General features: G+C 39.9%; 1 protein-coding gene across 1 annotated transcript in view; it reads left to right on the forward strand.

Annotated features, from left to right (window-relative positions):
- The first annotated feature begins 4,662 nt into the window (after positions 1-4,662).
- Prkg2 (protein kinase cGMP-dependent 2) overlaps positions 4,663-23,635 on the forward strand; it is an 87,598-nt gene continuing 68,625 nt past the window's right edge. Inside the window, exon 1 of the mRNA XM_051198394.1 lies at positions 4,663-5,123. Within this exon, the coding sequence (XP_051054351.1) occupies positions 4,663-5,123 (461 nt within the window). The remainder of the gene's footprint in view (positions 5,124-23,635) is intronic.

Below are 23,635 nucleotides of genomic sequence, written 5' to 3' on the forward strand. Positions count from 1 at the left end.
TTGCTTTCCCCCAGCCTATTCCTCTCTCTTCTTTGGCAGGGTTTTAGCAAAGAATAACCTTAAAGATTTCTCCTTGTAGTCCTTTATCTTAAAGTTACCACCGAATTCAAGATCACCTAGACTTTCTGCTGGGTTACCTTCTAGGTTTTGTAGTTTTGTGTCTTGTGTTTAGGCCTGTGATTTACTCAGGTGATTCCATTCTTTCCCCGCATGGCAGCGTTGTGTGCCCCATTCTCCATCTGGTTAACTTTGCTTTCTTCCAGGGTCATCTGGTTGCATAATTTGAGTTTGCTTCTGTGAGGCTGAGTCCCATTGATCTACATGGCCATGCTTTTACTAGAGCCTTCATAGCTACTACTTTCCTCTTCATAACCTCTCAGTGTTTGTAGCTTTATAGTGAGCACAATGTGGGGTAGAGTGAGGTCTCTGTTCTCTTTCAACAGTTTTCTTAATTTGATATAATTACACAAGGAACAGTGCTAAATTCTTATTGTCTATGTGATATGACCCTCTGACCCTCAAAGAATTCTAAATGATTTGCAAATAGTTTTATTTAATTGTCTATCTACCTATGGGTCAAGCTGTCTTTTCTGTTCCTATCACTGATGCCTAGTAGCTGTTTTGGGGACACAGAAAAACTGATCAAAAACACTTGGCTCTGTAGCCTTAGCCAGCACTTTACCATCATCTCCCAACACATCTCCATGCAAGGTATGCTTGCAACAACCTTCCCTCCCTCCATCCCTCCCTCTGTCCCTCCATCCCTCTATCCCTCCCTCTATTCCTCCCTCCCTTCCTCTCTCTTTCTGTTTGTGTGTGTCTGTTTTTAGTGTCTGTTCATGAGGATGCATTTCTATTAGACTCTAAGTGGGTAAAGAGCACAACAAATATTATCTATACCAGAGCCAAGATTTTTTATTTTTAAACTACTCTAGGGCTGAAGGAAAAACCAGTATTTTGCTGTACTGGCTACAAGGTGTGAATCAGCCTGAAAGTCCTTCCCAGTCCTTTTGCCCTTTGTGAGCAGCTTCTTCTGAACAAAGAGAATTAATATAACAAAGGAAACTATATTACCCTCTCCTCTTGCTAAATACTATGACTTAATCTCCTCTCCTCCCTGACTTTAAAGTGTATCCCCTCTCCATCAAGTAATGTTGTGCCTTCAAAGATAACTCAGTGATCCTTTTTGATTTAAGAATTTCACTAAGGAGTTGTCAAACTTAAGGAGAACTGGAAATTCCAGGTATGATTTTGTGTCATCATTCGAACTGTTTTCTCGTCTCCAGTCTTTAGGTGGGGCTTGTTTCCTAGGTAGTTTTTGTTTATTTATGTGTTTTTGTTCCATAATGGTTTTCCTTTATTAATGAAATGTAAGGTCCAGAAAGACTAACGGTCTCCCTCCCACAAGGGAATAGCTGTCTTTAAAGAGACCTCTTGTTTTCAAGGTGTCTGGTTCCTCAGACTTCTAACTTATGGAGAATGAAACTATTTCCCCACCTACAGAGGTGTGTGGTTCCATCGCTAGTCCATATTGCTAAAAGAGACCCCTGTGTACCTGATGGCTCCTGCATGTTTTACACTGAACAGGGTGCTTTATAGTCTCCATCATAGCCTTATGACATGGAGGTCAATATACCATTTTATAGATACAGACTTGAAATCAGAGATGCCATGTGACTTATAGGAGTTTGAGACAGGGCAGTTTGCTCCTCCCCTTGCATAGCCTGAATCTATTGTTCCTGTTAAGTTGGGCTTTTATCTCTAAGGTCATTTCTTATTACATCATGCACTGTCCTTTAATGTAAAAATGATTTTCATAACCTGTAGCTGCTGGACTGATGAAGCAACAACCTGCAGCTCAATTCTGCTTGTGGCTAGCAATCCATATGTGAGAAATGACTTGCCTAGTGACAGCTATGCATGCACCATGAATCTAATCAGGTTATATGCGGCCAGAGACTTGAAACCTTGCTGAGGGGCAGCAACACTTGAACAGGTGAAGTAAGAGTCTTGAATGATTTAGAAACTGGTGTCATTCAGTGATGTGAATGGTAAATTCCTGCTCTCATTTCCTCCCATTCTAGGAATTCTAAATAGCTTGCAAGATTAATTCAGCTTCCAAGGTGACTTCAGGAAAAGAGGGTGAGGTTTGACACTCTCTACTTAATTGTCCTTCAGGTTTGTAAGATGATTACATTGATTTTGCTCTATTCACAGAACAGAAATTATTCTAGACCTCTTCATAGTTAGGGTGTTAGAGCTCTTTTCACTGTCAAATCCAACTTCTAATCCGTGAGATGCTGTGCCTTGATAGAGTACATGACACTTGGAGCTTAGTAAGCAATTGTTTCCTGACTACAGAATGAGTCATTAGTTTAATATTAACTCTAAATTTGCTTTTGCTTGTCGAGTTTTCTAAACGACAAACCCTTTTCCTCCTTGTCTCTTCTGGTTCACAAAGTCTGCCTAGAAGATGGCTTAGGGCTGCATGATAGAAACGTGTACACATGTTAATTTCAGAGACCTTTGGGAGTGTCTTCCAGAGTAGCATTCATGTGAATTCCCAAGTCTCCATCTAATGTCTTCAGAATGGCTTATTCTGGATACAAGTCTGTCTTTGCTGACTTCTTTAGATTTTACTGTCCTCCGTCTTTCTGTGTGATGCTAATGGTTGAAAATAATAAATGCGGCTGGCTTGATGGCAGCTTAAAGAAAAGGTTATTCATGCTCCATGTCTGCAGTCTGTGAAGGCAACTCCACATGGGCTTATGTTTATTCATGGCTGCTCCCAGCAAAAATCCTGGGAAGAGTGGCTCAGAATTGAAAGATACTTCCCTTCTTGTTTCTGTCTTGGTCTTGAGCAGCCTCCATTGGCTGGTAGCGTCTATTTAAAATGTGGAGAGTGTGTTACATGTTTGCGTCTACCTGGTGTCTGTGAAGGCCACAGTTAATCTGGTAGAAGCAATGAAATCACCTCAAGATCTTTGCTTCTCTCTGAGCTTGAAACCTGGAGGGGGTGGAGCAATGTGTGCTTGTAGATCACAGTTTCAATCCTCTGTTTTGATTTTATAAAATCAGAGGTATTTCAGGTGACTTTCCCAGTCGATGTATGGTTCCCCCAGACTATGCCATCTAGAACTGCCATGTGTGCTGTGCAAAGAGCAGCTAGGGAAGCGCCTGCTGTATTTCAGTGGTGCAAATGTGCTTGATGAGCTCATGACCTGTAGGTGACTTTTTTTATTATTTTTTTAAGCTTTAATTATGCGTAGGCGCCAGTGAGTGCAATGCTTATAGTGACCAGAAGGGTGAATTGGATGCCTGGGAGCTGGAGTTACAGATGGTTGTGGGCAGTTGGCACTCTAAAGTGCTAAGCGATCTCTCCAGCCCTGACTCACTTTTTAAGAATTCACAATTATTTATGTGGAATTGTTTCAGTAAACCTAAACATGCAACTTAATTTCCATTGAAGTAGTAATATCAATGAAACAAAACATTTTGGTGCCAGCTTTTTGAATTTGTAATAAATGTTAAAATAAATACATCTCTTGTGGAACTTTAAAAGCAAAAAACAAACAATAAAAAAGAACCAAACAGATCAACTAAAATGATCCCTCGTATAGATATAATCTTCTTCTAGCAATATGGGACCCATTGGATTAGTGATAATTTTGGGGTCTCCATGAGGCTCTGTGTGTGTGTGTGTGTGTGTGTGCGTGCATGCATGCACAAGCATATGCTCACACATAAGTGTCTGTGCCTAAGCAGGCCAGAAGTTGAAGTCAGATGCCATTGTAAATTTATTTCTACCTTTTATATTGAAGCATGGTCTCTTGTCCGAACCTGGAGCTCACAAATCTAGTTACACAACTTGTTCCAGGTGGCTCTTGTCTCTTTCTTCTGGGCACTAGGAATACAGGCAGACTGACATGCCTGCCTGGCATTTATGTGGACGCTATGCTAACTGAGTTCACTTGTGTGGCAGGAGCTTGACCCACTGAGCTATCTTTCAGGCCTTAGAGAATTTATTTTATATTTTAAGAATAGATTCTCACACCATGGACCATCACTTTTTCTACAACTTGACTCTGGGACCTAAAGTGAAGGATGTACAAGGAACTTCATACAGGTGTTTTCTTCTCAGGGATCAGCATTGTCAGAGAGGCAACACTTATGAGGGTTTCAGGCAGGAACTAACTGCTAATAAAGCAATACCAAATCTGCCTCTACCCTCTGAGGAATGCAGGCCCAAGGGTGATCTTTCCTAGAGCCCCTGTGGAGTTCTGGGAGTGGTGACATTTACAGGCCTGTGCTACTGTTCTGCTCCTTTGCATTTAATCTCTGCCCTGCTGACATCCAAACCACAGTCTTGTTGGTGGCTTTTGACAGTTGTCTACAGAGAACAACCAAAGAGAACAGCGGGTGACTCAGTGCAGTTGTAGAAAACGCTCAGGTGTGAGGTTTGTACTGGCAAAAAGCACAGGGAAGAATGAACCCAAATGCGTTAGTGTCCTCTGTACCGATGGAAGAGCTCATTTCCCACCCAAGGGTGATGACTGCTGTGTGACTGTTTCTGAAGCGGACTGGAAAGGGGAGGGCTGCTAGAAGGTGGGACTTCACTTGCTCATTTCAAGTTCTGTGCCCTCCCTTAGATTCCTGAGCAACATGGGAAATGGATCGGTGAAACCCAAACACGCTAAGCACCCAGATGGCCAGTCAGGGAACCTCAGCACGGACGCTCTACGGAGTAAGGTGGCGGAACTGGAGCGGGAGCTGAGAAGGAAGGATGCCGAACTTCAGGAACGGGAGTACCACCTGAAAGAGCTGCGGGAGCAGCTGTCCAAGCAGACTGTGGCCATCGCAGAGCTCACGGAGGAGCTGCAGAGCAAGTGCATCCAGTTGAACAAGCTGCAGGACGTTATTCATGTGCAGGGAGGAAGCCCACCGCAGGTCTCTCCGGACAAAGTACCCCTGGAGGTCCACCGCAAGACATCAGGGCTCATCTCTCTCCACAGCAGAAGGGGGGCGAAGGCTGGGGTATCTGCAGAGCCCACAACCCGCACCTATGACCTCAATAAGCCCCCTGAGTTTTCCTTTGAGAAAGCAAGAGTCAGGAAGGACTCCAGGTAAGAAGTTTCTGTGCTTTGTTCATTCAAGTGGCCTTCACAGTAGGAAGGACCAGAGGTGTTCATAAAGTTTACCAAACAGCCAAGGGCATGGGAACTTTGGTTGTGGGTGTGGAGAACATTGTAGAATGGATTTGTCTGGAAAATGTGTCTCTTAATAAGCAGCCTTTCCTTCAAATCTGGAATTGCACTTAACCTGGACTTTGAAGTGTCCAGTTTCAGAGACAGGTGCAACTGAGGGGCCAGACTTAGTAGAGACTGTCTCTGTTCTCTTGATATCCCAGAGGAGAGAAAACCATTTAGGAAGGAAGTGTGCACTTGTCTTCCTAAGAAAGCAGACTTAACAATGTGCTCAAAGCACAGTGAAGTTGACCATGTACAGCAAAGCCAACATCCTAGCCACTGCTCTGTGAGAGTCCTGAGAAAGGACCAATGATGGCGATGCAAATGAGGATGACGTTATTCATTCACTGCACAGTCCATCCTGGGTGCTTAAAATGAACAGACATAGATCTCACCTTCTTGTGTGGGGAGACAACACACACATAGAGACAAATGAGGAATGAGGATAAATGACACAGTGACTAGAAGCAGGGTGAGGGGTGGTGTCCAGGGCGTGGCGGGAAAAAGTGAAAGAAGTGTAATTGTCTGGAAGGCCTGGCTGATGGATGAGGTGACCTTTCAGTTCAGACAGGAAGGATAAACACAGAGCAGAAATTAGGTTGAAAAGAGCATTTCAGGCAAAGGGAACAAATTAAAAGTTAGAATTAACTTTTAAATTTTGATTGATTTCCATTTAAATGTTTCGAATGAACACGTGATAACTGCATATTTCAACACATGTATACAAAGTGCATTGATCAAATTGGGAATTTAGTGTTTCTGTGTTCTTACCATGTATCCATGTGGGGACAAAATTTTGAATTTTTAAAAGAAAATGTTACCATTGTTTTCTTCTTAAGAGTATGTCAGTGTGTATATGTGCGTACACTTCTGATTGAAGTTTGATTTCTTGATTAGGAGAGATTGATTAGAAAGATGAGTTACAGTCTCCTTTCTGCATTGTCTTTCAATACGTAAGTGCTTTTAATTAATGTGAGGTGTTTGCTTTGGTAATGTCTTGGCTGAGCCTGTATCTCTGTGCAAGCTCTACGAAATTAAATCAGATTTTAATTTACTCACAGGCACAAGTAACATAAATCAAGACAAAACATCCAACCTAAACAAATAGCTGATTAATCTTGACAACAAAATTATGAAGGGGGTTTAATTCTTCACTTTGTTGACAGCAGTTGAAACAGTGATCAATAAATAATTGAAAGGAAAAGTAGTCACACTGGGCTATTAATCATAATATTCTGTAGGTGAAATAACTCTAATTATTATTACACATTAGTAGGGATTTCAGAGGCTCAGAGTTGTATTACTAGTTTGTTTAGAAAGGTCTTCTCTATTTCTTTCACTATTTTTGTGATATGGATTAATAAATTATAGCCATTATAAACATGTATATTTTTTTCAGAACTTGAGTATTATCCACTGTTCTTTTTGATAGACTATGTATTTTGATATATGGATGTATAGTTATATATAATGCATTATATCATCATACATACACACACAAATATGTTCATATGTGAACATATGTAGTAAATTGTTTACTGTCATCTCCAAATTAAATCTGGTTTTATATGCAGGACAGTGTATCAGGAAACTTAGTACTACTATCTTTGGCTTTCTAGCCACATAAGCCACCCTCCATCCTCTTGAAACCAAGGGAACCAAGGATTTATTTGATTGCTTTGTCCAAAGGGTTGCACTCATCTTTAGTCAAAACACTGCTCTCCTATAGCTGAATATATGAGCCAAACATATCCCTTTAAATTGCTTGGTTTGCTTAATTATTTACATGGCAAAGAAAATTATTATGTATCCACTTTGAATTTCTAAGCTAACCCTCCCCATTATTATTCTTCTGTGAAGGGATCACTGGAAAGGCAGTGTACCTCTGAGTAAGGATTAGCAGTCCCCTCATTCCCCCCACCCCTCACCCCCACACCAAGCCAAATGGCCTCATGGGTATGTGTGGGTCAGAAGGACAAGAGGGACTAATTGATATATATATATATATATATATATATATATATATATATATATATATATGAGATCAAAAGACAAATGATGTTTTAATGATTGCTCCTAAATAGAGCAGCAGATCATTCATGGTCTAATAATTCTCATCTGCTCTTGCAAAGCCTTGAGGTAACAGGAGACCATGCAGAACATGGAGCTATCACCCATTCATTGTGCTTCAACTTCCCTTGATAAAGTACAAATACATTTCTTCTCCATCTGTCTGAAATAACTAGTTGACCACAGCTAACTCAATTCATTCAGAGGTGTATTTTTTCAGAGGTTTAGAAGTAGTCACCATTAACAATTCATTTCCTTCTTTCTAAACTTTTCTAGTTTTGGAGAAAAAGACAAAATAAATCTTGACATTTCTAATGCAATTTTATGAATTTTTTTATATTAAACAATGTTCCAGAAGTCAGAACATTAGGAATATGTGATGCTGGTCACAAGTGAGGCCTGATAAGACTCTGCTCATTGGTTTGGCAGTAAATGTGGCTGTTCTGCGAGCTTCTGTAATATTTTCTGAATGAACTGGAATCTAAATTTATACCTAATATATATGTATCAGGTACACTTTGGATAACTTTTGCTCTCCATGCCTGTTCAGAAAGCCATTCGCTGTGATCTATTCTTTTATAAATGTTCACAACTCTCTTAAAATCAACAGTCTTAGGGAACCATGAACCATTAGAAGAAATAAGAGGATAAAATTTGATGAGATGATGAATTAAGAACTTCAAAGTTCTGTTTCAATAATCTATGAGGAACTGTCACTCACAGCACTGTGACTTTTGAGACATTGTTTATGAACATTGTTGACCTGGACCCACCAAGTGTCTTTTAGGGTTTAAGAGGCAACCTGTACCACTGGCCCTCTGTGCTTGAAGCAGGGTAACATGGAATGGTGTGGCAGGGGACTGTGGAGGTCTAGACATTGTTTCTGCTACAGTTCAGGCATTTGTCCTTAAGCATTAGGCTCTAGAGTCACTCACCTCAGTTTTGTCTAGTAAAACTTTGTGTAATGATTAAAAGGCTCTGTAACCCATGCTGCCCAGTGTGGTAGCCAGTAGTCAAATGTGTCCATTGAATGCTTGAAATATGGGTAGTACCTGTAAGTAAATGAATTTTCAACTTCAGTTAATTATGGTTATGCATCTAAAAATACTATTGGTTATTGCCATTCTAGAATATATGTTTCCTGTAACTACTAATCGCCAGTGATAGAACTGTGATCTCTGTAGGCTCTTTGGGAACACTTTCCAGGCAAAGTAAGACCAGTATAGGTAGAGTCACAGAACATATAGACGGTCCTAACAAAGTGAGGTGGGCACAAAACAGAATTGCTGTGAAGTGGCACTGGACTTTCATGTCCCTTTGTAGTCACTTGGCATTGAGCCTATGGACCAGTTTAGATCTTCAAAAGCAAGACAGCTGAGTAGGCATGCAATCTGCTCTGTTACAGGCACCAGGTTTATTGGAGTGCTCAAACTCACAGGAGAGTTACTACACTATATTAAGTGTTTTGGTTTCTGATTTAAATGTAATATAGATGAATATCAGAAGATCTTAGAGCTAGAGGAAGCTTAGGGATATTTTCACGCTACTCTCTTCTGGTAAGAGTGTGGAAGGCACATGTGGCCATTACAAAATATTCCATAGAAGGTGGTGAGCTCAGATTGGAAACTTAAGATTTGACCTCAGATATTGTAGATCTGTCCATAGACCTGTCCCACAGTTCAAGTCCCAAGGAGCTTTATGATAACATAGTCTGTGGGTTAGTATTTGCTGGTGCTTCCTCCTTCTTGCATGTGGAACAGAGTAGGGCCTTTATGTTACAGATGGCTAACATGAGCTGCATCTGAGTAAATGGGATGAAGAATGGATTCTGCCTAAGCCATGTTGCTCATGACAGATCACAAATAGTTATTTAAATGAATTCCCTACCTCTCAAGTCTGTAGCCTGGAAAGGGTTCAGTATTTCTATCCATGTCAGATTTGCCCTGAGCACCAAGCTCCCCATGCATCTAAAGATCAGATCAGTTACAGAAATCAAGTATTCTCTTTCTATAGACATTGTTTGGCAAACTCCAGAATTGGCAGAGCAAAATTACAAGCTCATGCTAAATGTCTGGTGGAACACAGGCAAATTTATCAGAGGCATCTGGTAAGTGGCTGGTATGAGCGCCTTGTGCTAAGAACAACGCTTAAACTGTTATTTGAAACTATTGTTCCTCCGTGAAAAGGAACGGTAAAACAAAGACCTGCCGTAGACTTCAGATGTTGACTCCAGTTTTAGGAAGGACAATTAGTTTTATTTGTCACTCCCACCCCAGGAGATGAATAGGTGAAAGTGGAAACATGCCGGTCGGTGAGTCACACGCTGAAATGAGATGTGGGGAAGGAGTGAGGAAGGCTGTGCTGTTATTATTTGTGCCTCCTGTCTGAAGTGTTACTGAGCCTCAATAAGTGTGCCTCAGAAAACCATGGTTCCTTTACTCAACAGGAAAGTTTCTATGGGAAGAAATAGTGTTGATGTGTCAGTGGATGTTTGCTAGTCACCAGTCTGATGCTTCACAAATAGGGAGATATGTAACACAGCCACTCTATAGATCCTCACTCCCCCATTTCAAATCACACACACACACACACACACACACACACACACACACACACACACACACCAGCAACTATGTGTGTGCTAGTCACCAGTCTAAATACTGTGTAGATGTGGAGATGTAAAATGCTTACATTAGATCATCATATCCCACTTTCTATATGAGAAAACTGGGACCTGAGGAATGACATCACTTATTTAAGGTTACAAAGCTCTTCATTTCTGAACTAGAATTCAAAGACACAGATGCAGTTCTAACCTCTGCTACATATGATTTTTTTTTCTGTAAAACTGGAATTAGAATAGGACTTCTCTTATTTTGATTGAAAAGCCTTGTAGCAAACCGTTAGATAATTACAACTAGATAATTTAAGTGCTATAGTTAGCAAAGTGAGCAAATACACCACCAGCAAGAAAACCCTCTCTGCTTTTGTTGATTCTCCATGAAAAAATTATACTTTCAACAAGGGCTTCTCTGAAATGAGTTGGTAGTACCAGGGAGTTGCATGGGGCACAGAGGCTGAGTTAGTGATTTCTACTTTGCTGCAGAGCTTTTAATAGACAATTAGAAATGTTCACAATGAACTGTAGACTTTACCTATCAAGTTTGGTAGTTAAAAAGTTGGTGTAGATGGTTAAAGCACCCAGTCCAATGAAGGCCTAGAAAAACAGAAATCCAACAGCTTGGTTGGAGTGCTAGAAGCTATGGGTGATGCTTGCCAAGTGCCATGTGTGCAGGAAATTGTCACGGTGTTTGGAAACAAAGGTTATGATTTATAACAATAGTGCTCATGCTGACACCCAGATCCAAGCTAGCTGCTGAGGGATGGGATGAGGAAACAAAGTTATCATTTAACTATTAGCTGCTGGTGATTTTCCATACATTATCTCTTGGATGCTTTGGACCTGCCTAATAGGATCTGTGTGATTTCTCCATTGTACCAAAGGTGAAATTAAAGCTCAGGGTAATTTATCACTTGGCTCAACCTTGTAGTGTTGATAGATTATTAAAACAGCTTTGCAGTTTTAGTCCATCTGATGTCTAATGTATATGAATGGCTTCCCTTAAGGTTGCATAAGCAGGCTTAGGGAACTTTAGGGGGCTGTGGTGGGTGAGGGGTACCTTTAAGCTTTAAAGGAAAAGGGAGGTTAAATGGGGGAGATTTAAAAGTGTTTAGAATTAAATGCAGCTGTCTTGACATCTAGAAGCAGTTAAATGAATTAATGGCCTCCCTAGTGTTGGCATTCGGCCTCTCTCACTTCCGACCTCTGCCTCTTATCTCTCTCTAGGAATACAGAGCTCCGAGCTCCATACACTCAACTTTTCTTTCTCTGTCTCTCTATCTTTCTCAACTCTCAAATTCTCTGCATCATTCATTTCTACCTTTTATTACTTCCTACTGCAACCCTGACTTCCAGCTGTCAGCAGCTGGGTGTTAGGAAAACATTTAGTAAAGCCTCAAAAATACCCAGGATTTAAAGTCTGACTGTTTCTAGTAGCCTGAAATTCAAGTGCTCTCTCTAAGTGCTGTGACACCACCCCACAGACGCTACCCCCTGGACTCCATTCTTAGGAGGAAGCTGTGATATTTTTATGCTACACAGAATATCGATTCTAACCAGTAGCTTCAGGTTATATGGCCCTGCACAATAACAAAACAAATCAATGCTTATTTACTGAATACTCAATCAATGATACTCAATATTTTAAATATAGTGACACCACTGTTGCCATCGTAAACCCACAGAGTGCTAGTACCTGAGGCTTAGCAAGCTGCCTAGTTCGTAATCATCATCTGCAGTTTTTAAAAACATTTCATTCTTTGAGCACTTCCTATAATGTATTTCGATCATATTCTCCTCAATGCCTTCCAGATTCACCTTTCCCTCCCAGGCTCACCCCTCCCTCCTTCCCTCCTAGATCTATCACCACATCCCTGCACCCTGAACCATCTCTACATACCCCCTACATCTGCATCTTTCAAAACATGTGACCCCTTTTTCTTTCTTTAATAATTCACAGTCTCCAGTTTGTGCTGCCCACAGTATGGGGCCATCACTGGAGTGTGGTCAACTTACCAAGAGCCACATCCCCAAAGAAAAGGGACTCTTCTGTGCTCCAAAAGCCATCAGCTGTCTGTAATACCCTCAGTTAGGAGTGGGGTTCATGAATCCCTTCCCACTCCACACAAGAACATTGGCTACATTGGTCTTGTGCAGGCAGGCAACCTTATCTTCGGTGAGTTCAAGAGTACAGTAGTCCCATTATGTCAAGAAGACAATGTTTTGCTGTTTTTCCTCAAACCCTGGCTCTTAGAATCTTCTTCCCCTTTGAGATGGCCCCTGAGCCATGGAAGCATGGTGTACTACAGATGTTTCAGTTGTGAAGAAACACTCCTCTGATGCTTATTCTCTGAGACTTGAACAGTTGTGAGCTTCTGCATTAACCACTATCATTGCATAAAGAAATTAATCTGATCAGGTCTGAGACTTGCACTATTCCATGGGTAGAATGGCACACATTTAGAAGGTGGTTTGCTACTATGTACATTTAGTAAAAATAATAGTAGTGCAGTCACCACTGGGGCTTTTGAGCTTCTCAAACATGGTTTCTTGGCTAGATTCACAGGACCAGGCATGTATTTCCTCCTGTGGAGTGTATCTTATCCAATAGTTGGGTACCTCTATAACATTCACACCAGTGTTGTACCCGTGGGTGTATGTTGACACATGGGTGAGTCATCATTGCCGTACACAGGATGCACAGCTGGGTAAGACTTGACTTATTTTCTCTCAGAAGCCTGCACAGCACTTTCCAGAATCCAAAGTGTTAAAGTCAAGATGATAAAGGCAGCTACAACTTAATCCCAGCAACTTTGACAGGTATCTTATTTTGCTTTCTGGCTTCTCAATTTGTAGCTATTATAGACCTCATTGCTCATATCGGTTTGGAATTGTTTAGGCTAGCTTTGAACCTGTCTTGGAGGCATGGAGTGGGAGCTTCTAACTTCCCTTATTGACACCCTCTCAGTGTCCTCTGAAAGAGGGTGTGCCTTTCTGATACAGTTTCTCTCTTACTGGTAATTGCTCTATTGGAGACACTGTATGTTTTCCTTGCTACATACCCACAGAAGACAGTAGTAGAAATAGCAGAAGACAGTATCATTCCTTCTATACTTGTTAGGTTGGAAAGTAGCATTGCCCCAGCCCTAGTCTCACAAACACCTCAGTTTCTATAAGCCTGACTCCTAAGATTTAGGGCAACACAGTGCCCAGACAAAAAGAGCTGAGACAAGGCCAACTTCTCCAGTGTCTAGACTTTATGGAAGTACCTGCTCTGCAAAGGACACCTCTCTTAGTATGCGACTACACCTCTCATTTTAAAACAGTCTGTCTTTGAAGTAATTTTTAGTTGTAAATCCTTCAGTGCAGTCTTAACTGACAGCTGTCTTATTTTTTTTTCCTTTAAATCTAGAACCAGCAAAAGATGGGGGGTATCTTATATATAATCCATATCAAAGTATGATTGATCAGGGAGCTCTGTTTATTTAAGCCTCCCAGGATTGTTTTGTCACACTAGCTCAGGTGTGTGGTGTGTGGTGTGTGGTGTGTGTGTGTGTGTGTGTGTGTGTGTGTGTGTGTGTGTGTGTAGGTAATTTCCTAGCAGCAGTTTTGACAGTCTCTTCAGAAGCTCTGGGACTGGGAATAAAAGAAGTTTCTGGAGCTCCCAACACCCCACCCCCTCATCATGAGAAGAGGATGGGGAGCTAAGGAGAGACTAGAGATGGTCACTGTTTGAAATGTCACAGAGAAAAGCAGTGATAAGTTGCTGAGGGATTAGCAATGTAAACAGCATGTTTGTGCTACCTTGGAGCGTTCCCAGTTGGAGGCCAGGGGGGTTGTGTAGCTATGTCACAAGGCTGCAGTGAAGAGATCAGCTGGCTCTGCTCTTCTCTAGCACCTTCTATAGGAAGGTTCTCTACATAGTCATATAATTCTTCATAGAATTAAGTGCATTGTGGGTATAGGAGTGAGGTCTGAGATTTCCTCCTGGTTTCAGCTAAAGGCTGTCCTCAGCCAACTTAGACCTGCTGAGAGTCCCCTGCTCTGTGTGTCCCTCTCAGGCATCCTTACCACAGGGCACTTCTTTGTGGCAGTTGGGGAGTCTCTTTATAGTTGCCTTAGATATGGGTAGCCTTCCGCTATGCTATTGTGTGTTTTGTTGGTGAGTAAAAAAGTAAATAATTAATAATAATAATAATAATAGTCATTGGGTCTGTCCCCACTGTATGGCAAGGTGTTACATAAAGATGTAAAGTAGAAGCCATATCAAACTCTTTCCTTTCTTTGAGGTGAGGCTCTCTGATCAAAAATGGCCACGTGGGCATAGAAGGCACACATGCAAAAAGTTTAGAGTCACACTTCTGTGCTCTTGGCGATATTAATTAGCAAAGACAAATGATAGGAAACACCCAGTGTTTTCCAGTGGATGAATATAGAAACAGGATGCAGTATGTAGAATTCACCCCATGAGACATTATATAGCCTAAACAAGATGCAAAAAGTTTAGAGTCATGCTTTTGTGTTCTTGGCAATATTAATCAGCAGAGACAAATGATAGGAAACACCCAGTGTTTTCCAGTGGATGCATATAGAAACAGAATGCAGTATGTAGAATTCACCCCTATGGGACATTATATAGCCTAAACAAGATGTTATATCTCATGCTGTAATACAAGTGAACTATTAAGACATCATACAAAATGAAATAGACCCGGCTCAAATGACACAAATGTTGTATCATTCCTCTTATGGGAAACATCCAAAGTGGTCAGTTGCATAGAGGTATAAAGCAGAGTGGGGGTGGCCAGGGGCAGATGGACAGAGAGACAGGGTGTGGGACTGGCGCAAAGCTGGAATCAGGTAAGTGATGGGTTCAGACAATGGGGACGAATATGCCTAATGCTACTGAGTGATATAGTCAAAAGTAGTTAAATGGCACGTTTTATGCAACATATATTCTATCACAACCTAAAAACATCAGAGTCCTAGGACTGACTGTCAGTGTGTTTCCTGAATGCCAGGCCATGCTTCAAGTTCCAGATTCGAGATCTGGGAGGAGAGAGAAGGGAATAAGCTGTTCTTATTTTTGTATCCATTTGTTACATTGTGTGAGAGAATATGCTATATCAAAGTTGTATAAACATTGATCATTAATCACCTATTAATTATTCACTGTTAGTTGATTGTTTGACAAACACATACATTTATTAGATATATTTTTGTTATTTTATCTCTTTCCAGTGTTACAGAACTATAGAGGGCATGATGACATCCCTTTTTGACATCTATAGTTCTTCAGGAAAAGAGTTTTATTCACTTCATATGTGTGCACACACATATGTGCAACCCACTGAGCCAAGCCACTGTTCCACAGCTATAATTCTTAATCTTAGTTATATGATATAGTCACTTGGGGGATTTTTTTTAAGGTGTCTGGGTCCAGCCCTGGAAAAGGCTGCTTAAATTGGTTTGAGGTGAGAGTCCAGGCTTATCATATGTGTTTGTAAACACTGCTCATTGCTAGCACTGAGAACCCCTGTGTTATATGGGTGTGTACCCCTCCCCACCAAGACTTCCAAAATAATCAGTTGAATGATCTAAGATCGATTGTAATTAGATACTTAGAACTGTTTACCATTTATGCAGAATTACCATGCCACACCATCAAATGCTTGCATATTTTCAAGTGTGCCAGGCTAACCCCCTTGTACATTTTGGTTATTTTCAACATTTCATTATTAATCTCCATTCCTTAATGCTCATGGGGAAGGGGCCATCTGCAGAAGCCCTAGAATGAGACCGAGAAGTGTCTGTTGTAAGCAGGAAGTAACGGCAATGTGATTAAATTAGAACTGTGCTTGATTACATGGAAGCAGGTATGAGAGTGGACGGGAGAAAGTCATGCCTGTTCACTGATATCCACAGAATGACAGTATCCCTGTCCAGGGTGGCTTGTCAGTTTATAAATACATGCCCTTATTAGGCATCTTTCTGCTGTTTTATCTATCAAAATTTAGGGTGTGGGGATAAGAAGCAAATATTCTGTTTATCAGTCTCTCTATTAGGTGACTGACGTTATGTACACCCACTCTTGCCCCCATGTCCATAATATTTAAACAAAGAGAAAGAATTAAAATGCTTTCCATATTTCTCAGTTTCATTAAATTCCTAATATGTGCCAGGTATAGCTTGAGAGGTTAACTAACAGCTGGGGGAGGGAAGCACACCCTTGGTCTTGATGCTCTTTCTTGGTCTCTGTAGGGAAATTAAAATGATTTCTGCCATGGGTGGTGAATAGTTTGCTATATGAGATTGGTGTAAGGAAATTGTTTATTTTGAAGTAAGTTCTTACTATATAGCACTGGCCGGCCTGGGACTCACTATATAAAACAGGGTGGCCTTGAACTGGGTAATCTTTTGGTTCTACTTCCAGAGTGCTGGAATTAAAGGTGTACGCCACCACACCCAGTCTTAAGAGCTCTCAAGTTGGATATTGTAGGAGACATAGGCTGTAGGGATATAAAGTGGGCTGACACATTTGGGGTCAGTGAATAGTTCAGTGGGTGTGGATACCCTGAAATATGAGGAGACTTGACAAGCAGAGGGGTTAAACCATTAGAAGTTTTACCAACATATGGAACTTATATAAAACTTGTATAAAAAGTGTAGAGCTTTCCGGTTCTCAGTTTGTAAATTGGTGGTGAGTAGCTGATTCATCACAGTAATAGCTAACTCTTGAATAGTATATTTTATGTCCCAGGTACTGTCCTAAGTACAATATGTTGTTAACTAATTTAATTCTCTTAGAAATCCTATGACCTGTGGACTGTGTAATTGTTGTTTTACAGCTTGGAAAATATGAGAGGTTAGGTGACATGCCCAAGGTTCCATAGTTAGTACATGGGAGACCTTGGAATCAAACTCTGACGTCCCAGTTCAAGATCATGTTTTCAAAGCAAGTGTGTCCTATTTATGTTTCTTATCCAACTATGTAATTAATCTTTAAAATAAAATGCCATATAACGTATGATGTGAATGTAGAACTGATGTTGTAAGAAAGTCTTGGTGGTAAGGGAAGGCAAGGGTTGGCCAGACCTTGGGTGTGGAAGCTCACTGGATAACATGGTGATGAGGGAGTATGACCAAGCATGAGACCAGCTGTAGCTAACATTTGGACCCAGGAACTAGACCCAGAAGTGAGGAATGTGGGTGAACTTTGACAAATGGAATTTCCTGAGCCAGCTTGGAAGATGGGAATTTATTGCTTTGAAGAATGTTGATATACAAATTGGTGCTATAAAAGGACTATCAAAGGTTGTGTTGTTGCCTCAGGTGGGGATGAATGTAAGATTCCACCCACTAGAGGAACTATGAATGGAGCAGAGTGGTCTTGGAAATGCCTTTGTTGTTTTGTGGTTTCCAGAATCTCTGTTTCCCACTGGTCTCCAGAAAAGCATGCTGTAATTATTCTTGTTGCCAAATGCTGATGTTGCCGTGCATGGGTGCATGGAGGACTTGCTGTCATGTTATCAGAGTTCATGTGCAGAGGATGCCTATGGGGTAGGTGTGGGTGCCGTGCCCTCATCACAGCTGAGAAACCCACAGTTTAGAAGGCTAAGTAATTGGCTCAGGGTTGCAAAGCTGGGGCTTCCCAGAACTGAGATTTGAGGTTGAGCCATGTGCATTTTAAAATAAATTGGGAATAGTCATTGTTCTTGGGAGATGGTTCAACGGTTTAAGTACTTTCCAGGCAAGCACAAGGGCCCAAGTTCAAATCCCTAGTACATACATAACAAGTCAGGTGTGGCGATATGCACCTGTAGTCACAACACTGGGAGGTGGAGACTGGAGGATCCCCAGGATCTTCCCTGCCAGCCAGTTTATCTCACTGGGTGCTCTAAGTTTAGTGAGAGACTCTGCCTCAAAACAGAATAGTGTGGAGAATGGTGAAAGAAGACATTCAGAGTTGATCTCTGTCCTCCACATGTGTATGTATTCTCACAATATACACAGACTGATTTCTCACAAATAATAAAGAGAATACATCCATATAACGGTCAATCATTGCTTGAGAATAGAACATTACTTCCGAAGCACCCTGTGCATCTCCCGATTTTTAGCCATTATCCACTTCAAAGTTACTATCTGTACTACTATTACCATAAATTGACTTTTACACATTTTAATAATTTACTTGAATGAAGCTATAGATCACAACTCTACAGGCTCTCACTTTTTCTTTTATATAGTAAAACTCATTTATGTTATATGTAGTAGTGACATTAGAATTGTCATTGCTGAGTGGTGTTTATTGTATTGCCCTATATAACCGATCACCTCTATACTGGATATTTGAATGTTTCTGGTTTTAATGTTTATGAATACTGTTGTCATGTATTTTGGTGCATGTATGTGTGACATCTGGTAGATATGAACCGAGAAATGAATAGCTTGGCAATCAGTATTTCTAAACTGAAATTTAGCACAGATTGCTGATTTTCCAAAGTGTCTGAACAAGCTGACATTCCCCCAGCAATGCAAGTGCATTGCCTTTCTTCAAGTTCTCTGCAGCATTTGACAACATTAAGCATTTCATCTTGCCCATTCTGGTGAATATGTCATAGTGTTCCATTGTGGCTTTAGTGTGCTGTTCATTCCCACTTGAAACCAATGAAAACTTTCTGATACACTTTCCACTAGTGTCTGTTTCTGCCCACCATAGCACTATACCACAACTGCTGTCCTTTGTCATTTGTTCCCACACATCTAGACTGGCTTCTGAGCTTCGGATTCTATACTGAAGGTCTTTTTGTCCATCTTCATAGCACTGACATATTATTAGTTATTTTGACTTAGGAATTCTTAACATAATGTTTCATATTTCTTGAATTTTCTGAGGCTATTGTTTGGTCTTTTTATATGAATTTTAGAATCAGCTTCTCAATTTTCAAACATAAAAATATTTCAATATATTTCAATTAGCGTTTTATCAATTAGAGTATCCTTGACATTATTAGAAAGCAAACATGATTCCTTTAATGCCTGGTGACTTGAATTTGACCCCTGAAACCCACATAAATGTAGAAGGAGAGAACCAATTCTCTGACATTCACATGGGTGATATGGGGGCATATGTATTCATTTACACATAGATATCATATACACTAAATAAAATAACATTTTAAAGTTCAATTTACAAATCAATTACCACAATATATTCCTCTGTTATTATATATTCCTTTCTCTTCCTTTCTCCCTCCTTCCCTCTCCCCACCTTTCTCTGTCTTGGAAAGATCAACATCTTCTCTGGAATTTATTGGAAAAGCAAGAAAGTATAACAGACTTTATGTTTACAGGCATTATGGAATCTTTGATAACATATATATCAAACTCAGTACTCAAGACAAATATTATGAGCTGCTCCAGGCCATGGCAAATATTGCTTCCCCCACTGCCAGGGCCCACCAGGAAGCCCTCAATTCCAATAGTTAATTCTATTTTTTTTTTAAATTTTCTAATCTGGTCTTCATTTACTTCCTTAACTTTCAATCCCTAAACCTTCTCAGAGGGAGTAGAAGAAAACCAGTAGACATCATTTTCCTTTATCATGTACATTACTTACATTACACAGTGCAATAAATGCTATATGATTTATGTACATATACACACATATACATATAATTTATGTTTACTATTTTATTTCAGTTTCAGTCTCACTGATAGTTTTTTTTTAATGTTTTTCCCCTTTTATGGAAAACAATTTTTTTTTCTCATATAATAGATTCTTACTATGGTTTCTCCTCCCTTTCCTCCCTCTCCTCCCTCTATAGGCTGGATTGCTTGGTTTAGTATTAGGTTTACATACTACCCCTCTAATGGCCCTTAATTATAGCTGTCTCTTTCCATATTCCCTCCTCTGTCCATCTCTCTTCTCCCCTCCACTGTATTCTTCCATTCCAGTCCTTCCCACCCCCATCCATCCATAATTATTGAATCCATTTCCCTTTCCTAGGGAGATCTGTCTTATCTATTTACCTTATATCTACCCTCTGTGGCTGTATGTATTATAGCTTGATTATTATTAGTTTAACTACTAATATCCACATATAAGCAAATACATACCATTTTTGTCTTTCTAGGTCTAGGATACCTCACTCAAGAAAGATACCTCACTCAAGATTTTTTTTTTGTTTTGTTTTGGCTTTTGGGTTTTGGTTTTTGGGTTTTGTTTTTTGTTTTTCCTAGTTGCATTCATTTTTTGGCAAATTTCATGATGTCATTTTTGTTTGTAATGGCTAATACTCCACTGTGTAAATGTACCACATTTTTTTAAAATCCGTGTTGCTCTGTTGAGGGACATCTAGGTTGTTTCCAACTGGCTATTATGAGTTGGACAGCAATGAACATGGTTGAGAAAGAGTCTCTGTGGTGGGATGAAGTGTCCTTTGGATATATGCCCAAGAGTAGTATAGCTGTATCTGAAGGGAGATTGTTTCCCATCTAGTGGCTGTATGTTTTTCCACCAGTGATGGAGGTGTGTTCCCCTTGGTCCACATCTTTGCTACCATGAGCTGTCACTGTGTTATTAATCTTAGAAATTCTGAGTGGTATAAGATGAAATCTCAAAGTAGTTTTGATTTGCATTTACCTGATGATTAAGGATGCCGAACATTTCTTTAAGTGTTTCTCAGCCTTTGGGTAACCTCCTTTGAAGTTTCTCTTTTTACATTTGTACCCATATTTTATTTGGACTATTTGTTGTTATTTTTTTGATAACTAGCTTTTTGAGTTCTTTATATATTTTGGATATTAACACTCTATTGGATATGTAGCTGGTAAAAAATATTTTCCCATGCTGTAGGCTGCTACTTTGTCTGCATGATGGTGTCCTTTGCTGTACAGAAGTTTCTCAGTTTCATGAGGGCCCATTTATAGATTGCTGATCATAGTGCTTGTGTTAACCATGTTCAGTTCAGAAAGTCTTGTCCTGTGTCAATGATTCAAGACTATTCCCCACTTTCTCTTCTATCAGGTTCAGTGTATCTGGACTTATATTGAGGTTTTGATTGATTTGGAGTTGTTTTGTGCAGGGTGATAGATACGAATCTGTTTGGATTCTTCTACATGCAGCTATCCAGTTTGACCAGCACCATTTGTTGAAGATGCTGTCCTTTTCCAGTGTATATTTGGTACTCGTGTGTGTGTGTGTGTGTGTGTGTGTGTGTGAAAAGAGTGCCCATAGGTGTGTGGATTTATGTCTAGGTCTTCAACTAGATTCCACTGATCAATGTGTCTGTTTTTGTGCCAATACCATGCTGTTTTTATTGCTATATCTTTGTAGTACCACTTGAGGTCAAGGATGAGAACATCCCCAGCAGCTCTGTTATTATTCAGAATAATTTTAGTTATTGTGGGGTTTTTGTGTCTCCATATGAAGTTGAAAATTGTCTATTTAAGATCTGTGTTATGTATGTGTTAGAATTTTGATGGGGATTGCATTGAATCTGTAGGATGGCCATTTTTATTATATCGATCCTACTGATCCACAAGGATGGGAGATCTTTCCATCTTCTGATATTTTCTCCAATTTCTTTCCTTGTTCTGTATGGGTAGCATTCTGATTATTATGTGCAAGGGGATTTCTTTTTGGTCCAGTCTCTTTGTTGCCTATATAATTCTTGTACCTTTGTAGGCATCTCCTTCCTTAGGTTAAGGCAGTTTTCTTCTGTGGTTTTGTTGAAAATATTTTCTGTGTCTTTGACCTGGGTTTTTTCTCCATCCTATTTTCCTATTATATTTATATTTGCTCTTTCCATAGTGTTCCAGATTTCTTGGATGATTTTTCCAGGATTTTTTTTTTTTAGAATTAGCATTTTCTTCGACTGAGGTATCCTTTTTTTATTTTTTATTTTTTGAAACTCAGTGAGTGGTTTTTCCATAGTTTGATGTGTGATCAGTTTTTGGGATGTTGGTGTACACTTAAAAGAGTGTGTATTTTGAACTTGCTGAGTGAAGAATTTTAAGTATCACTTGAATCTACAGCTTAAGTAAACTTTGGTGATCAATTATTTCGACATGACTTCTAACTAGTGTGGCTACTTGCTTTGTTATTTAGAGAGATGTCCTAATATAATTGTGGAAGTTTTCTCAACTTCTGTTCTGAATTTTTGTGCCATTTTATGCACTTTATACACTTTGATAGAGTCTTCCTAGCTGCATACCTGTTTAGCATATTGACTGTTTCCCGATGCTATCACCAGGAATCAGCACCAATTCTCTTTAACTGGTACTGACACATGGCCCAGTTTCCCATTTCCTATCCCATTATCCTTAAGCATTTGTTTTATCCATAACATGCCTGATGTTTTTGCTTTGGTATCAGTTTGACAATCTTGACTTCTCAATGAAATTTTTTTATTTTTATTTTTTCTGCTGTATTGGTACATATTGTAAATATTCAGGAGTTGTTTTAAACCTAATATGTTAATTAACTTGCTATTGTTACTGTGGAAGCCTCACCCAAGCCCCCTCCCCATCTCTCTCCAAACCCTGCTGCATCTCAGAAAGCCCACCAAATGATGACCCCTCCACCAGAGATGCTCAAGACCACTCCCACAGGGTATTTAAGATGTCCTTCAGAGAACCGAACAAACTCCTGTCTTTTCCTGTCTTCCTTTCCCATCTCCTCTTTGTGTGCTGGAGGCCATCCAGGGGCGTTGTTCGGTTGGATAGGTTCTGATTTGGATTGTTGCATCGGAGGAGAGACGTATCAGGGTGTAGAAACTTTTCAGCTATCTCATCTTGTCATAGTCTTGCACTAATTAAGCATATATTTTATCGCATTATTTTAGTATTTTATTTAAACGTTCTCTGATTAGCCTTGTAGGAAGTGCTCTAAACTATAGTGTGCCTCATTAACTTATGAATGTTTCAATTAGACTTTTACCAACTTCTGCACCTTTTCTTATGTTAACTCCATTTATTCCCCATCTCCTTCATGTCTTGCCTGTTTCATATATTTAGTTATTATGTATTTTATGCTCCAAAATGTATCACTCTTTCATAAAGACACCCTTATGTTAGTCACCCACACATTTGTTTCCTCTGTAGCTCTTTCTTCCCTGTGGCATCTGCTGGTTCTCATCTGGGATCACATCCCTTGTGTCTGGAGCTAGCTATCTGCTATGATGAGTCTGTTGGCAATGGAATAATATTTTGAAAATGTGTTCATTTAGCTTTTGTAGGCTGTTTTCAGGGTAAAGATATTGAAACGGGCTCAGTGGAGCACTTTGGAGATTTCCTATAGTGCTCTGGCTTCCATTATTTCTGTTGAAGAGTAAATTAGTACTGTTATTGGTCATTTGAAGGTTATGTGTCTCTTATGATGTCTTGCTGCTTTATTCTTTCTTCTGATTGTATTTTGTTCTCACCATTTTAACTTTGGTGGGCTTGGATATAATTCTATTTTGAAATTTGTACTTATTATTATTGGTATTGTGTGTATATTTATGTATGTATGTGTAATCTATATGATGCTTATATGTGTGAGAGAGATGTGTGTGTATCCTGTGATTCCCTCAGTGTGTATGTGCATGTGTGTATGATGTGTGTGTGTGAGCATGATATATGTGCATGTATCCTGTGAATCCCTCAGTGTATAAGTATGTGTTTGTGGAGTGTGTGTGTGTGTGTGTGTGTG

This window comes from Phodopus roborovskii, unplaced genomic scaffold (assembly GCF_943737965.1).
Source record: "Phodopus roborovskii unplaced genomic scaffold, PHOROB, whole genome shotgun sequence".
Taxonomy (NCBI): domain Eukaryota; kingdom Metazoa; phylum Chordata; class Mammalia; order Rodentia; family Cricetidae; genus Phodopus; species Phodopus roborovskii.